This window comes from Aptenodytes forsteri, unplaced genomic scaffold (genome assembly GCF_000699145.1).
Source record: "Aptenodytes forsteri isolate BGI_AS27 unplaced genomic scaffold, ASM69914v1 Scaffold433, whole genome shotgun sequence".
NCBI lineage: Eukaryota > Metazoa > Chordata > Aves > Sphenisciformes > Spheniscidae > Aptenodytes > Aptenodytes forsteri.
The window spans coordinates 980817-998366 of NW_008795028.1; the positions used below are offsets into that span (position 1 = coordinate 980817).

General features: G+C 37.2%; 1 protein-coding gene across 1 annotated transcript; it reads right to left on the reverse strand.

The window, feature by feature from the left end:
* Positions 1–1733: 1733 nt before the first annotated feature.
* Positions 1734–9365, reverse strand: LOC103896242 (carbonic anhydrase 1). Its single transcript, XM_009276046.2, is given in 8 exon segments — positions 1734–2350; positions 3552–3707; positions 4686–4748; positions 5628–5723; positions 7633–7690; positions 7692–7728; positions 8917–9114; positions 9329–9365. Coding segments are annotated over 8 exon segments (756 nt in total). The 3' UTR covers positions 1734–2239.
* Between the last annotated feature and the right edge of the window lie 8185 nt (positions 9366–17550).

Genomic DNA, 17550 nt, shown 5'->3' on the forward strand with positions numbered 1-17550 from the left:
TTGCCATCACAAGGAAGATGCCTCCTCTGAAACCAGTCGAACTGTTTTCAGTTGAACAGCTGTGTGTCTGTTCTCACTTTTCCCACAAGCACCATCAGATTTTTTTCTGGAGAACTGAGAGGAGTGAAAATGATTATCTTCCTGTTCACGGCAGTTAAAGGGATGATGCAGTTGTTGCACTAAGGCAGAGACCAGCGGTGTGGTTTCAGGATCGCTCATTAAGAAGGTATCAATTACCTGAGGGAATTATTGGCCTCTTTGTAATTCTTTTTGTAAGTTTGTGGACAGAAAGAGGCATTTTACTAGCTTTGCTTAATAAGGTAATAGGAAATAGGTATTGCTGATGAGGATGGCAGGAATATCTGAATGTTGATTTGTGTGCTTTTTAATTAGCACAGAAGTGGAGACTGCTTTTGAATACTGAGCTCATCATTCCCATGCTCATGGGTGAGCTCCCATTTTGTTCATGATTCTGCATCAGGGATTGATATTATTAGGAAAAGAAACTTTTCTGACAGAAGGGAGATTCTTGTTCATAAAGGTGGAGGTCTAAGACTAAGCTGAAGTATTACATTTTAGTTGCTGTGTGCTTGTCTGCAGTTTGTGCTCACTCTTCTGCACTTTAAATTAATTTTTCTTTTCTTTCCAAGCTAGGAGAATAAGACTAAATTACCTCCTTTTTTTCAGGTGAAAATCACTTGTGATATCTCAAAACCTATTTCATATGGAAAGTTAGCCATAAATGTGGCATCTTTTTTGGAACAGAATAAAGATAGGTCTTGGTATGATTTTATTGTGTTTCTTACAAATGCATTGCATTGAATTAAGTTGGAGTCTTGACTTCTGTCATTGTGCTTAACAGGCTAATGGCACAAGGCAGTAAGGGTACACACGCCAACCAGGTATAAGATAATTTGATTGGGGCAAGTAATTAGTTATTCATTTCACATGTTCTGGTATGATAATTGTTGCCACTAGATTATGGTGGCGAGTCACAGACCAAGGCCTTATTGATCCAGTTGTTTGGTACACACACTGGTTAGCTGGAAAGGTGGACCTAGGAGTATGTCCCACTGAATGCAGCTGACTGCAGCAGAGGTGGTATTTTGCATTTAAAGCAATTCAGCTTTTGAATATGTTGGGAACATGGATTTGAAAATTTTCTGTACTTTACAGAGGAAGTGTGAGGAACTGTAAATGTTTACAGCACTGCTTTTACTGTATAGTCAAAAGCATGCAAATGGTAAAGAAGAAACTATATCTGTAGCAACATGTGCTGCAAAACCCCAACAGATAATAGTCACGTAATTTAATGAAGGTACTTTGTCATTTCAGTCAAATAACATTTAAGTTACATAATGGGGTCAACTGGAAACCTAATTTCTGTTCTAATGCTTTATGTTGTTCCCTGTAGAGTCTGACTTTATCTTCTTCAGACCTTTGACACTGCTGGCTATTAAATAATTCATTTGTCACTGCTGGAGCCATTTGCAAAGCTGAGTACTGCTCTGCTTGAGAAATAGTGAAACTGGTGCTGTAAGTGTTTGACTTAAATGTACAGTCAGACCAAGGTGCTTTATTTTTCCATGGACATATGTCTAATAATCCTTTAGTAGATCTGCAGGTGAAATAAAACAGCAATTGTCACACAATTTCTTTTAAAACACTGTTAGCATAGCACTGTTACAATACTGTTTCATTTTAAAGCGCTTTCTTTATTAATTTAATTTTAATCAGGCATATATCAGCTAAACTAGAAAAAGAAACCATTTTTATTAGCCAAATCAACAATAACCCATTAGTAATTGACATTAACGGTATCAATTTCATTGCAAAAAATAACAGATATCTCATACAGTTGCATAAACTGTCTTTGTGGGAAGCTGAGTACTGATTAATTTCACTCTGAACAATTACTTTGCTTCTTATCACCACAGTTTACTTAGAACATCAGAAGGAATGTGAAGATTCATTAAAAATTTTACAGTACATTTCACTGTTAAAAGTCATGCATTAAAACAGATTAGTTGCCTACCACAAAAAGAATATAGATTAATTCCAGTAAAAGCACTAGCCGAATGCCACAGTGAATTACAACTGCTTCTGGCAGGACAGGAATATTGCAACTAAGAACACATGCACATTCTCATTTCTGTGGTAGATTTTTCCGTGGTCTTTGTTTGGATGTGTTGCTCTTGATGAGCAGACTGTTCTCCAGATTTGCTTTGGTTGTCTGGAATTAGCCTTTCACCACTCTGCCTTTCAGCAGTTGGGGTTGCTGGTGATTGCTCAGTGTGGGACAAGGTGCTTCCCCTTCAGCAGAAGACAGGATTGTGCGGAATTGAGCCAGCTAAATGAGGTGAGGAAGGAAGGGATATATTTAGCTTTTCACTTTTATATTGCACGTCAGTGAGAAATTGTTATACTTCCCAACTAACTTTCTATTTTTAAAAAAATCAAGCTTCATAATATTGAATTAATCCAGTGGTGAGTCAGGATTTATGCTGCGCCAGAAGTACTGCCACAGACAACCATCTTTGAATATCCTATTCACCCCTATATCCAACTGTCACAGAAACTTTCAGACATGGGTACCACTGTGTTATCACCTATGTAAAAAAAAAATGGGGTCTGATAAATTAAAAATAATCACCAATTGTGAAAGTAAAAAACAATGCCTTAGAACTAATTCAACTTTGCTTTAGACATTGCTTTTTATGTCAAACTATTTGTACTTAATTTCTGTCCCCTATCCATTTAATATCTCAATTAATAACAGCTTGAACAAATATTAAGGATCTTCATAATACTCCATTTATTTCTACATGTGTGCTTTTTATTTTCAAAGATTCAAAGTACTTAACTAGCCTTATCTGGAAAGATATTAATTCAAACACCTTTGGAAGGACAGGTGGCAATAATTTAACTGCATAAGACAGTTTCATAAGAGTTTAGAACAGAAAGAATACTTACCTCGGTAAGGCCAGTGAGGGATATTTAGCTTGTCCTACAGGCATTATTAGGAAATAATGCAATAATAAAGCAATTGGTACAGCTCCCAACCACTCTGTGATAGCACTGAATGGACAACTATACTCTGGCTATTTAATCATGTGGCATGTCGCAAAACTTCCTGCTCAGGGAGGTTTTTGGCTGAGATTTGGTCAGAATATGAATTTCTTTTGGGGAGTCTTGTAGGAATGAAGATGTGAAGAATTCAGCTTTCTGCCTGGCTTCTGCTTCGGGAGACACAGCACTGCAAGGAAGTTTAAGTAAGCAAACTGCCTTTCCTGGAGCAATGGAAGCAACTCCACCAATCTGAAGTCATTTTATCTCAATGCCCACAAGACTTTGTATGATGTGAGTAGCCTAACCCGGCTGAGGCAGAATCATAAGTGTTTATTAAGAGCAATAATGTGGTGTAAAGGTAGTACTCATTTTACAGTAAAAATGAGACAAATAAACCTAATAAAATGCAGCAATACAATGTAAAGTGATAATGTCCCTAAAGCTAAAAGACAAGAAGGGTCTTGTTCCTTGTAATACCGTACCTGCTCTGAGCTGATAGTAATTGGCTCTTTAAGGATAATCCAGATGACACTCTTACGGAGAAGAGGATGAGTCAGAGAGCCATTGTAGGTCCAGTAATCCATGGATTTAGGCAGTAGGCTTGAAGGATCAAAATCAGAAAAGGGAGCTTGCTTACCCTGTGGAAGATGCTCATGAAACCCATGAGTAAGATAGGATTTACATCTCAGGCTACAAGGGAGTGTGTTCCTAAATCAGAGAAGGTCATTTCAAAACACTAGTGTTTCCTCATAGCATCAGAGGTGAGTTGCTTGTCCTGGTGGTAAGTTTGACACTGAGATACATCTAGGCTGTCACCACCGACGATGAGCAGTGTTACTCAAAAAAACAAACAAAAAACAACTTCCCCCCCAAATGGTACCAGATACCAAAGAGTTCAGTCATCACTGACTACAGGGTTGTGTTTTGTTTTGTTTTTTTTTTCAAAATACTGAACTCTGCTCCTGAGCAAGCAAAACACTTCAGTGTATAATTAATTTTCAGCTGTCTGTTGAGGCTAAAGGGAGTATTCATACATGTTGATAATGCTTGCATGTTCAGGGTCAAAGTCCACATTCCTTTTTAAAATCTTGTGGGAGATGCTGTATAGTATTTTTAACATGCTTCACTAAAATTCAAATATTCAGATTCTATCTCTGCTTATCTTGTGCCTTTATGAGAGGCTTAGTAGGAATAGTCACTGCTTTACAAAACAGCTTAAGAAAAGTGCAGTTCTGGTGTTATTTCTTCTCCCTTTTTTCCCCTCTTTCAACTGAGCAAAACTTCAGTTTGGTCATTGTGAGTGCTGGTGGTGGACACCAGGGGTAATTTTAAATAGAGACAGAAGCATAGGATTAGGTAGGGATCAGGAACTGTGTACTCTTACTCTTACACAAAGAGCCCATAGCTGTCTACAGGGTGCAGCCTCAACAATACAAAATATCTTACAGGATCCCATAAACTCACATCCAGGATCATGCTTTCAGCTCCTATGTCTCAACAGCCTCCTTCAGCTGAACCCCTGCATTATTCTGAAGTCCTCAAAAAGGCATATGAGAGACTGCATAGATTTTAATTTAACTACTCTGTATATTATATCAGGCTGTGATGATGTTTACCTTAGTCTTTATTGAATCCAAGGCCTTCAAGACACCCTTCAGGTTTTCATTGCATAAGCCAAGCTGTAAATAAAAAAATACTTTAAAATCCTAAATATGTAACAATAGTTTTATTCTAACAGAATCAAGAATAAGAAGATGCTTTATAAATGTTGATTAGTTTAGCTTTGCAAACCCACTATGAACGAGAGAAAATTTAGAACTTCCGAGGAAATAACAGGAAGTCTTGCTTCTGCTTTGCAGAGTAATGAAAACAGTAGTGCAAAAATATTCTGTGGTTCAGAAGTATGTGATTGCTTTGATCATATGTGCTTATCATTGAAATTAGCTTTGAAAGCATTCAGAAAGATGGTTTTGCTGGTATCTTTCTTGCAATGTGAACTATGAGTAATTATAATTTAGCAGTATATAATAATAAAATTATTATTTTATGATATTTCCTTAATATAACAAAGTCCTTAATAATAAGGAATTCTTTTTCCTGCCTCAGTTGGTTTTGAAAGGCTAAATATGTCACGTGCATGGATTCAAGATTTCTTGGAGTTCTGATTTAGAATTTTCTTTTCTGATTGATAGACATTAATAGCACACGTGACTCAAACGGTCTTTCTGTGAAAGTTCACATCACTGTTAATGGAGTGGAAAGCAAACACAAAAGGTGTGAGCATTGCCTGTTACAAAGGTGGACGAAACACCACAAGCTCGCTAGCACTAATGCCTTTAAAGCACAGCTCTTCCAGAAAGCTCCGTGGATGAAATGGGGGTTTGGGTAAAATGTCCATGTAGAAGCATGGGCACAGCTGGCAACACGGGCTTAATCAGGATAAGAGACAGTCATCTCCACCGATTTAACACAAAGACGTGTTTTTCCTACTCCTCATCACTGACTGCATTTTTGATAAGGGAAGAGAGACACGTGTTTTCAGTATGTCAGTAACTGACCTTCAGGAAAACAGTGACAATTGCCAAGCCACCCGGCTTCTCCAACGCCTCAGCTACATTCGAATACTTGTCTGAGTTCCAGTGAATGAGATGAAGCTAAAAAGCAATTGCCAGGATCATTTTTGCTGTTTCTATTACAAAGAAATGCCACAATTAGAGTAAAATAGTTAGAAATGCCACTCTGCACTCTTAGGGTCTGCCCGTGAAACTGAGAACGTGCTTGTGAACGCCTGCAGATTTACAGTGTTCTGCTGAATTGCCCTGGCATTGTCAGGACTCATACCCAGGCTTTATCTTGGGGTAGGCAGAACTGCACATATTCCTGAGAACACTTTAGGGATAAGTACACAGAGATGTGGAAAATCACAACTTACAAGGGACATACATTTTTCTAACTCTACTGCTAACAGTCTCCTGTGCATGCCTTTATTTCCATGTCTTTAAAAATGTAGTACATTAAATAGCATTTTGAGGAGTGTAACCACTTTATTACATATGGTACAATTTTTATTCACAACGGTCCCATTTACTGCTAAAGATTGATGGTAGGGCCATGAACACCATGGCTGTGGATGGTTTATATTCAACAGATATTTCAACAACTTTTCAGTTTTGCTTTAATACAGTTTTGAGGAACTTTTGTTCATCCTAATATGTTGCTTATTATATCTTGAGCTATTTTTCATGTGAAATACAAATTTCCAAAAACTTACAGAACTTGGAAATCATAATAATTTCTTTTAATGCCTTCTCACCTATGAATATGCTTAGCATTCCTTAGCAACTATTTAACTCTATGGCAATAGTCTAGTCCAGAATTATTTTTATAATGTTTCAGCAACATGGTCACAGAAAATATCAAAACTTCTTAAAATACAAGGAAGAGATTCTAAAATATAGAGACAGGACATGGAAATTACCATATAATGCACATAATTTTAAAATTCTGATTTAAATCAGATATTTTAAAAAATTTCTGGTATTTTTTAAAGCTGAATTCCTGTCTTTTCAACTTAACATCTTTACTGTTTCAACATATTTAAACTATTGATTCAAAGCAAACTAATAAACACTTAATCATGTGCTGCTTAAACACAGCTTAAGTGCACTATCTCTTTACAGCAGAAAGCAATTCTAAAGGGACACCCCTTTCTTATCTTGGCTGTATCAAATGAGATAGCTTTAGCACTCTCAACAGCGGAAAATTTCCTATTAGGAACATGCTTCTGGCTGTGTGTTCCTAATGCCTAAATTAAAAAGGTATAATCCGTCTCATTAGATTGTCATGTTGTAACGTTCCTAAAATCTACAAAGCTGCCAAAGATAACATTACATGGATTGAACATGAATTGTTTGTTGGCATGTTGATGACTATTAGCAGGACACTAGGACACTGGAAAACAAAATCTGTTTCTTTAGAGGTGGTTTTTAATTTTTGTAAAACGGACCTTGCTTCATTATCTGAAGACATTTAATGTACTTGACAGCTGCTGGGGCCCTTACTAGATGATAACTTTTTTACCTCTTTCTCTTCATTAATTTCTTCTGGGTTTCCTTCTTATTTGCTGTTCTTGAAAAGCCAGAAAAAAACCACCTCACAGTGATCAGCATGCTTGTAGCTTTGAGGAGCTCCAGCTACAATTATTGTGGGGCACTGGATGATCAGACTCTCTAAAAAGCAGCTGATTTAGTATTAAGCTGAATGTACTTGTACAGCTAACCTTTTAAACAATTAGGAAATGTTACTTACTTTATACCTGCACCTTTCAGCCCTATTTCATTATTTAAATATGGATTTAGATTATCTAAATTTAGATTAATAAGTACTGACCACAAAACCCAATTTGCTCTTGCAAAGTCAACTTTGCACACACAGAGACAGTATTGCTTTTGCAAAATAAAATAATTATCAAAGCTATCTACATATGCTTTTTTTTCCCCTAGGGATGATATATGTGACCGGACTTCGAAAACTTGACTTTGACTTTTCTTTCATTGACTCTACCTCTGAGGCATATTTCTTTCCATCCACAGTGTGCTCTGAGCCTTGATCATCCAATTGGCAATCTATGTGTTCCAGTGAGAGGTCCACCTGTCAGCACTGTAAATGCAGGAAGTAAGGTAAAAACATTAATCAATAAAGTCTTCCTGACAGGCAAGTTACAGATTTCAAAGATTTTATAAGGTGTAAGCAGTTTTCTCCATGTTAACATGTTTTGATATTAGATAATTTTTAAACTTTTGGAGAAAAAAAAAGAAAACAACAAACCCAACAGTTTGTGCAGTTAAGCCGAAGTTATTGAAGGTTTTAATTCTAGGTATGTATACGAGTGCATTGGTTATAGTAAATCTGTATGTCTCCTCAATATGGTTCAAAAATTCAGGTGAAATATATGTGAATACAGCTTCTACTCCAGAGACAAATAAAAGGAAAAGTAATGCAGAAAAACAGCAGTTTGCCAGCAGCAGTAATTGGATTTTAATAACTGCAGAAGAAAGAGTCCTACCTCATGGAATTCACTTCCCACTAAAATCTGTATTATTTATGACAGTATTTTAAAGGTCTCTTTCTTCACAGAAGTAACAGTTATAGGTACTTGTTGTTTTCTGAATTTAGATTATGAGATGCCACAGGTGTACTCGGATGTTATTGACACTGTTAATTGGTCATTATCATTAATTCCTTCCTTACAAGCACATAAACGTGTATTGATTCCCACTGTTGTGATAGGCACCTGTAATTGTGCATGATGCTTAGAAACATGTGCCTGGAGTTCTTGCAGCACTTGCAATATTATACATCAGCACAAAGAAATCTCCTCCTTTGCTATCAAGGTAATAGGACTCCCTGAGGAAAAAAACTCAGTCCAGACTGATTTCATATGGAGTTATACTGTGAGTAATTTTTACATATGTATAAATCTCCCACCGCATGTTGATTAAAGAAAAAAAGCACGATTGAGTAACTGTGTTCAGAAACCCTCCTCCTACCTTCCCCTCCCCAAATCAGTGATTATCCTGGAGGTTTCCTACTGGGAAATTACCAGTGCTTTTGCCATTAACACAAAAACACTTGCCAACAAGTCCTAATTTTAAAGAATATAATTTGGATCTTCTGTGACACTTAAAGGTTGTTGCCAACTAGTGTAACAAAATTAGCAAGCATACCCTAATCTATACAAAAACTCCTGAAAGGCAACTAGTCTTGTTTTCTATATAAATTAGAGAAAAAGAAAATTAAAAGATAAAATGTCTCACCTTCCCCACTCCATATCCCCTTTTTACTAACCTGATTGATTGTCCTTATCTGCAAAATTCACCTGGAATGAATGTCCAACATTGACAATCTCCTTGCATGTGGGAGGTTTCCAAGTGATCCAGAGAAGCCCCAGAGATGCATCTTTTTTGACTTCCTTGGTTTTAATACCAATAGGAGATTGACGGTCTCTGTTGGCAATAGGGTATAACTTGTGCCACTGGTCAGGTCCTAGGCAAAATATATAAATAATTGACGTTTTCTACTTCAAATTCTGTACCAATACTGAATTAATGACACTTTCCCTTGGAACCAATTGTATACGTAATACAGATACTTGATATGTTAATAACCCATGTAATTCTGAAGAATTTTTATAAGGAAAAGAAAGAAATATTCAATATATTATAAATAAATCTGATTTTCTATTAAAGATGGCTTTTACCATTGTTGCCTTCATAACTCCAGTTCAAACTTGCCATTTTTTTCTCCTTGCAAGGTACTGTTTTCTTTAAAACGAAACTACTGGTGCTGATGAAAGCTGTTAAGACAAGATCTCTGCTTTGATTTTCTTCTGAATTTCTAACTTACATCTGGGTTTTTATATGCCTACTTAAACAGTAAAGACATGAATATTTTCTAACCAACATTTATTGATTTCATATGATTTCAGAATGGCATGATAAACTCTGATAAGAGAAAGGATTGTAATAAGGAAACAGTGTGGTTTGCAATCTGTTTACTTTTTGATACAGTACATATATTAAGACAGATATGAGTTAGATGCCAAATTAAAATATACATCATTCTAAGTGTTCAAATGTTGCCCAAAGACCTTTACATTAAATCTTCACAATCCAAAGGATAGTTATGGTACAAAAGTGCAGACTACACAGAAAGCAATGGATGCTCAGCCTTTTTGAAAATCCATGTCAATGATTTAAGACATCTATGTGTGGATTTTAGAACATTAATTTTGACAATCACTAAAAAATAATCAATCTCAGTAGCTTTTAGTGGTAGAAAACAAATAACAACATCAGTGTGCAACAAAATGGTTCATATATTATTAAATATTACATTAATGTGACAGCAATGCTCTCATTGATAAAAGAGAAGGTCCAAAGCCTACTAAGTCCTACCAGCTTCAGATGTTTTGGGAATGATCTCAAGCCATTTGTGTACTGCTGGGAATCTTCAAGGCAATCTTCTTGGGGACTGATATCTGGGTAAGTGCATGACTGAAGTTCAACTTCCAAAGTTTTCTCCTGAAGTAGGTCCTGTCTTTTAGTTCAAGAATATTTACAGACAATCACCTATTTCTTCAGTAATAAAATACCATGCCCTGACTCTCTGTTTTAAAGCTAAGTTCTACTAATACATATGGGATTTTGCCTGGCTTAAACTCTGTCTCATACACGCTTAAAAGCAGGCTTGTATTTTTAGGACCATATGCTTGACAAGTACTGCAGCATAGTTAAATAGTTGTGGTATTATCTATATTTGTAACCATTTGAACTGAGTGTATGGAGTAATTATTTCTATATAAAGTAAGGTTTATCATAGACTACGTAAGCATTGCCTTGTCATCCTGCGTTGCAAAAATGGAACCTGTTGACATTTTCCTGTTTTCTTACAGACTATTCTCAGTAATAGGAAACTACTGATATCTGCCTTTGCAGATGTCCGCAGCTGACGTCAGGAATTTCAGATACCATTGTGCAAGTAACGTTATAACCTGTAAAACTTGTGGCATTGATGCCTAGGAATATGACAGCTTTTAGATGCATCTCAGTTATAGGCAGATTGCAATTTTCTGTTAATTTTTTGTTGTTGTTCAGAAATTATGTTTCATCAGACTGGAAAATGTTCAAAGGAAAATTACCACCACAAATTTCTGCTGAAAGAGAGACAGATTCATCTGCTTAGTCCCTGACCAATTTCTTAGTCAGATTACTAAGATGATATCAGTGTTTCACTACATCATTAAATTTCAGCTTGAGGTGAAGGGTGCACAATTTATGGTCCTTGGGCAACCTTGCTATGTAAACTAGGCGAGAAATGAAGACAGCAAAACTAATAAATCAGCTGGAAATATTAGGTATGCTGGACTTGGCCAGTTATTAACTTGTAGTTCTCCGGCACGGAGTCCGAAGACCTCAGTAACCAGGCTTGCATCAAGCCTTCAGCACCCTGTTGGGGCAAGGGGAACTGGGAGGCTTGCCGCTGTCTTGGCTGCTACAATCTGTAATGGCTGTGATAAATTACTGCCATGTTTAGCACTGAAACAGACTCAGGCTGGTGTTGGTGACTAAGTTTTGAGGCTTCAGAAACCAAACTTGGCACCAGACACTAAAAAGATGCAGCCCACTGCTCTGGAGAACCAAGCCGTATGGCAGGCAGCCCAGGAGCCCTGAAAAAGCCACCTTCATCCCGGGCACTCAGGACTTGCAGCCTCTCTCCTGCCACAGGAGAAGATTTAGGGTATGAGTCCAAGTTACAAGGTTATTAGTGACACGGAAGCGGCCCAGCTTCCTGCCTGTCCCCTAGGACAGTTAGGTGTCCTGGAAGGACAGATAAGCTTGGTCCATTGGGGCAAAGGTGTTCATGGCTCAAGAGTTTTTCACTTCGAGAATCAGAACTGTTTTGAATGTATTTGTGGGGGGATTTAGCAGCCATCAGTAAAATTTATAACTTCTTTAAAGAACTGTTTTGAAACAGAATGTGTTCCTTGCAGAACAGACATCCTGACTTTTGACCAGATCTCATGTCAATTATCATCGTTCCTTTGGAATAATGTAGGATAAGTTCCTTCACTCCTATGAGAGCCACAGCACCAAATCAACTGCAGTTGTTCACACTCACAGCAGGGTGAAAGAGCCAAAGACCCATCTATTCCTTGCCTGCTATCAGTTATCTGTAGACAGTGTTGGTCACTGTGAGTTAGTTATATAGATAATATCAAAGACCTGTCAGTCGCCAAGAACTATTGGCTGGACCACTGAAAAAAACAAGTGACCAGTTAGGAGTAATTCAGAGAGATCTGAAATTGTGTTTATGGTTTGAGTGAAACAGATGGTGAATTCCAGCATGATATGGGGACAATATAATATAAAGAAATCCAGTGATAAATAATACAGAAGAGTGGGGCAAGATAATTTTGAATTTTCTAACAAAGGAAGGAATGAAGTTTTAGGAATAATAGCAAAAGGAAATATAAATCTTGTCTTGTTAGACAGATGCAATGGGAATATAATGTGGAAAAATTGCCATAGTATCTTTTGCTTGATCAGATAATCAATGTCAATTTTCTTACTATGAAAAATATTATTTCTGCGCGAGGTGAGCATGGCAGAGACTCAGTAAAATGATCTCTTGGAAAAGGAGCCAAGATTTCAGAATTGTGACCTTTTTACTGTCTCATCAGCCAGGCTCTAAAGTAATTCTAGACCTCTGATTTAAATGCAGCAGGCTGTGTGTGACTGACACAACAACTGGTTTGCTTCTTGAAACCCAACACAACAGGCTTATGATTCCTCCCGTTACACCCTTTTATACCTCCCTAAGTGCACTTCAGCTTTTAACTATGACCCTTTCACTGTTAGTAAAGTATTTAATTACTAGTATTTCTTAAGTAAAGTCTAAGCTGCTGGTTCTTACAACTTCAAATTAAAACCTGTCAAAAACATGGTTTTTTTTCTGCATGAATATAGAGAATGAGGTTAATGTTATGAAGAAGCTCTTGAGCTCACAAAAAGCTCATGAACCAGGATTCAAAGGAAAAGAATCCAGTATTTCTTTGAATAGACTTACCACTTTTTTTAATTCCTGAAGTTACAGTGTGGCTGTACCATCAGCCTTTCTTCAGATGGCAAAGAAATTAGGTTTGACTTTAAACAAAGTCCCAGGAACTAAGGTGATGCAACTTAGGAAGGGTGGCTGATACTTGTTACTTCTTGTTGCACAGCGCTTGTCATTTGGGCAACTTCTTTCAAGTTCTCTCTTCTATCTGACAAAAACTATTTCAAATCTTTTTACAACAACTTCGTGCTAGGAGGAAAGACTTCTGAACTCAAATAGCACTGAACTTTTTTCCAAAATAAAAGCTTTTTACAAATTGCAACAGGGATTGAAGTAAATTATCTATAAATGTAAGTTAAAATAATATGATTTAAAGCATTTTATAATTATTTTGTGGCTCTCGTGCATTCCTCCAGAGTACTTGTAGTCCAGATATTGTCACATTATACTAATGCATTAGAACTATGAGACTAAATTGCTGAGACAGCAACCAGAAAAAAATGTCCCAGCAGCACAGGGCATAAGAAGGCTGAGGATCATGGATGGTAATAAGCTTCTTAAAACACAAGCCTGTATTCCATCAACCACTGATTATTGCCTCCACATTTTAGGCTATCCACACTCTGCAGGGAAAGTGTTAGCACCTTTCCGGGAAACTGGGATTAAAGAAATGTGATATCCTTGGCAAAACTTTCACAGTATAAATAAAAGTGGATCCCTGGCTTTCCAGATGAGTGTGGACAAAGTTTTAATGTCTAAAGGTCTGAACCTGCAAACCACTATAGATGTACCTAACTTTATGCATAGTAGGACACCTATTGACCTTATTTGTGAGTATGAAATTAAAAATGAACATAGTAAAGGAATGAATGTAAAATAGTCTTATTTTAAGGACACTGGCCAGAAAAAACAGAAAACTCTTCTGAAAAATATTAAATTACAAGAATGTTCAAAGGAAATTTTTCATTTTTAAAGTGCCAAATACTACGTATCTTGATAGTGAATTGATTTGTGAAAAAATCCTAGAAAAAGTTTCAAAAATATTTCACTAGCTCTCATAGTGATCGTTTTTAGTTGATATTTACAGAAAATCAAGGTATTGTCATTTGTAATGCTCTGGTCAAAATTAAATAAACGGTATTAGATAATCTCCCCTTATAGCTATTATAGGTAAACTAGTGGGAGGAAAGTTGCAAGTTATGAAAGTTCTGGAGTGAACTAGAAGGAGAGTGCTTCCAAGCCATCAGGCATCGCTTGATCTGAGGAAGCTGTGGCCATCCTTGTGCAAAGTATTGCATAGGGTGCAAGAGATAAGGATCGCCTTAAAAATAAAATAAGACATAGTAAATATTGGCCTGTGGCATAAAGGCGGGAGATAATAGGACCCCAATGGTTGTGAAAGAGCTATTGTCTCGTATTACCTCGCGCCTGCTTTCTGCACCGGGCTTTGCTAATGGGAGAGATACAGCTCAGTTTGTCTATGCATGGCTGATTATTGCGGATAGGATCAAAACCTGGCCCCTCTTTGTGAGGGGAAAATTGTCAGCTTAACTGGGGAGTTTTATCTGCTATTGGCTACAGTTTTAGGCTTTTAATACTAACTGAGCATTTGTTTTAAAGTGAGTGGTGAAAGATAATACATCTCTCTATTTTTATTTGCAGACAGACCTATAAAATATAAAACTATCTGTCCTATAACTCCCAGTCCCAGTTATGAGAACAGCCAATGTCTGAAGCAAGGAAAAAAAATTGTGTCCAAAGAATGAAGTATCCATAATCTTTTCTTGTTACCAGGTGTTCTGTGAGCTTATGTAGTCCATATTTTCTAGCAAATACCAACAAAACTTTATAAATGTCATTATGCACCTCATATTCAGGAATATATTGAATTGCAACTAATACATTTAGATACCCCAACAGATTTGTAGGTGGACATGGCATGGTAATAAATACAAATTTTATTATTTGCAGTTATACTGATACAACATTAAACAATCTGTATCAGAAATGATGGGGTAGTTCTATGGGATTTTTTTCCTTTTAATTCTGTACCTTAATATGAAAGAAGCATATATAGCTGCAACAGACTTAATCTGGTTTATAGATATAACAGATGAAAGAGAAAGGCAGACTGCTACGATGGTATGTTTTACCTGCCCTACATTAGGGGTTTTCAGCCCTTTGACTTCCAGATGCTTAAACATTTACCAGCAAAGATACAGAACATCAAAGCCTACTGAAAGCAGGCTTGCTCTTCTCAGTTGTCTTTCACCTTGGAAAGAATCCACAGACCCCAGAGTTTAGGGCCAGAAGTTGAAAATCACATTTGTGTGCCATGAGACTGCTGAAAATTGTTACCTGCATGATACGTTTTCAGGATTTGTACCCTTCAGTTGGAGCTGCTGATCAGTTTGAATATAGCTTTGCCAAGTATTACTGCTATTGCTCGTGAACAAATTTGAGCTGTATGTATGGAGCAGATGTTTGTCCAAGGTAACAAAACATATTCAATTTCTGGAGTTCTGTACAAAACAGTATGTAAATAATTACTTCAGTAGTCTGTGATAACACCTGTATTCTGGAAGTTGCATTAGGCATAACTAAATCTCATGATTTCATACAGAATTGACTGTTGGATAAATAGCAAAAGAGAAACGCCTTCTTTCAGAGGTGTTACTGACTGAGGAAACTGCAATGTTTTAATCAAAACATAGACAGAAAACATTTTAAGCAGAATGAGGCATAGTCACACAACCTCCTCCTTGGAAGGCTTTCAGCAGGGAGCTGTGCCCTCTGCTGCTTGCTTGAGTACAGTGAAGAAATAGCAGTAAGAAACTTAGCCTGTATACCCTTGACCTTAAACATGGGTGAAATGGGACAATTCAAAGGCATCTTCTAACATAACTATTTTTATAGGGTCAGAAAGCAATTTCTGATATTAGGATTTTTGTCAAAATGCTAGAGAAAAATTTAATTTGTGTTTTATTGTAAGCTGCATTGGGTGGCTAAGAATATTTTTTGTTTCAGGTCTCCTAAGAGACTAAGCAGTGAAAAACAGGAGCAGCAGAAATTCTGAGAAGTTTCTTTTTCTTTTGTCAGTGACAAAGCATTAAAATTCATGGTTCCTTCAGAAAGAGTGAGTAAAAAAGTGCTAACTCATCTGTCAAAACAGCAGTAGCAAAATAAATGGTATATGGCTACTGAAAAGGTGGTTGTTCTTTTTATTATTGTTGAACCTTTTTTCATCAAATGCTGCTTAAAACTCGATTCAGGGCTTATTTGGCTATATTTCTGACTGGCTATCCTGACTTTGATTTGCCATACCTTTTAATTTTACTGTCCACATTGGTGATAGTCACAATAAGATAGAATAATTTCTGTGAGCCAGTTAGGGATGCAGTGCTGCTGTCACATTTTCTCAAAAAGAGTTAATAACAAAGGGACAGGAAAAAAAAATAATTTCAGTAACAGCTGTTTTGCAGAAGTATTTCTCTTTTTGAGCAACTGAACTGCTGAAAAAACACCTGCACCTGTAGCACATGCAAGTTTTGTTACAAATGTAAAATGCAGATATGTACCTATGCAAATAAGCATATTTATGTACCATAGATGTAGGTTCACTGATTTCCATTCTAAGGATATTATTATGCTAGCAGTGTTCTCTCTTTTTATGTTCCACGTTAAACTCCACAAGCATAGTGCAAGTTGAAGTATCCAAACGTATCCAGCTGCTTGATGGCACGTGGGCAGCCTGGCTGGTGCACAGTATGACTTGTCAGTACCTTTCCTTTTTCACCGGGGCACGTTTGAAACCTACTGCAATTTAACAATTGCAATCTAAGAATCATATTTGTCAAGAAACAGAAGTAGTTTCAGGAATGCCACAGAATTCAGGAGTAACCCAGAACCATTAGACCAACTCCGCCACCTACAGACACACCATTTCTGTATTTGCACTAAAAAACCCCGCCTTAGCCCTGCGTAGAGTTCTTACAGCAGTGAAACTAGCAGGCATCCCAGTTGAGACATCCCAGCGTGTAAGCCAGAAGTACAGTAATGTGATGAATGATCAAGATTTAATGCAAATTGTACAGAAATTGAGCAAGGTTTTTGCAAGAAACTGCACATATTCAGTCCGTAACCATCTTCACTACTGGACGTTCCACTGGGATGTAGCTGAGCCCCATGATGCTAAACGGAACTAAGAGGAATTAGTTGTTTTAATAGATAAATCATGATATCTTTTCTATTCTTAAATGTACGTCAGCTTTCCCAAATTTCTGATAAAAGCCTGATGTGCCTGAAAAGGATCTGCTTGCCCTGTTTCCCCTAGTTTCTGTTGCAGTTTAGATTAAACACGTTCCATGCTCCCCGCCACCATGAAATCACACTCTGTACTACCTAGTTATCCTACTCCTTTCACAGAGAAGGCAACAAAAAAATAAACTCTGGTGTACTGGCAAAGGATCAGAGAGAATTGTGTGAGTCCCAGGTCAACGGAGCAGACAGCAGGTCTCCTCTCAGTTTAAAAAAAGAAAAGATTTCCATCCCTTTTCTGTGCAGAGATGGCCTTGAAAACCTGAAACAATGTAAACAGACTGAGATGGAGGAAAGGAGCCAGTGAGTTGATCTCTGCGTGACAACAGACAGAAAGCAAGAGTGTTACTGAAGGGAGAGAAGTGCATGATGGCACACCCACGCATTCATGCTCTTACCTCTTCAGAGAAGTTACGAAATCCTGAAGAAATCTCCCTGTCCCTTACCATCCCCCTGGCCATTGCCCATCCCATTGCATGCTGACATAGCAGGGATGTGGGAGACCACGAAAGAGTCTCCCAGCTATTTCACTTCACCTCTGAAGAACAT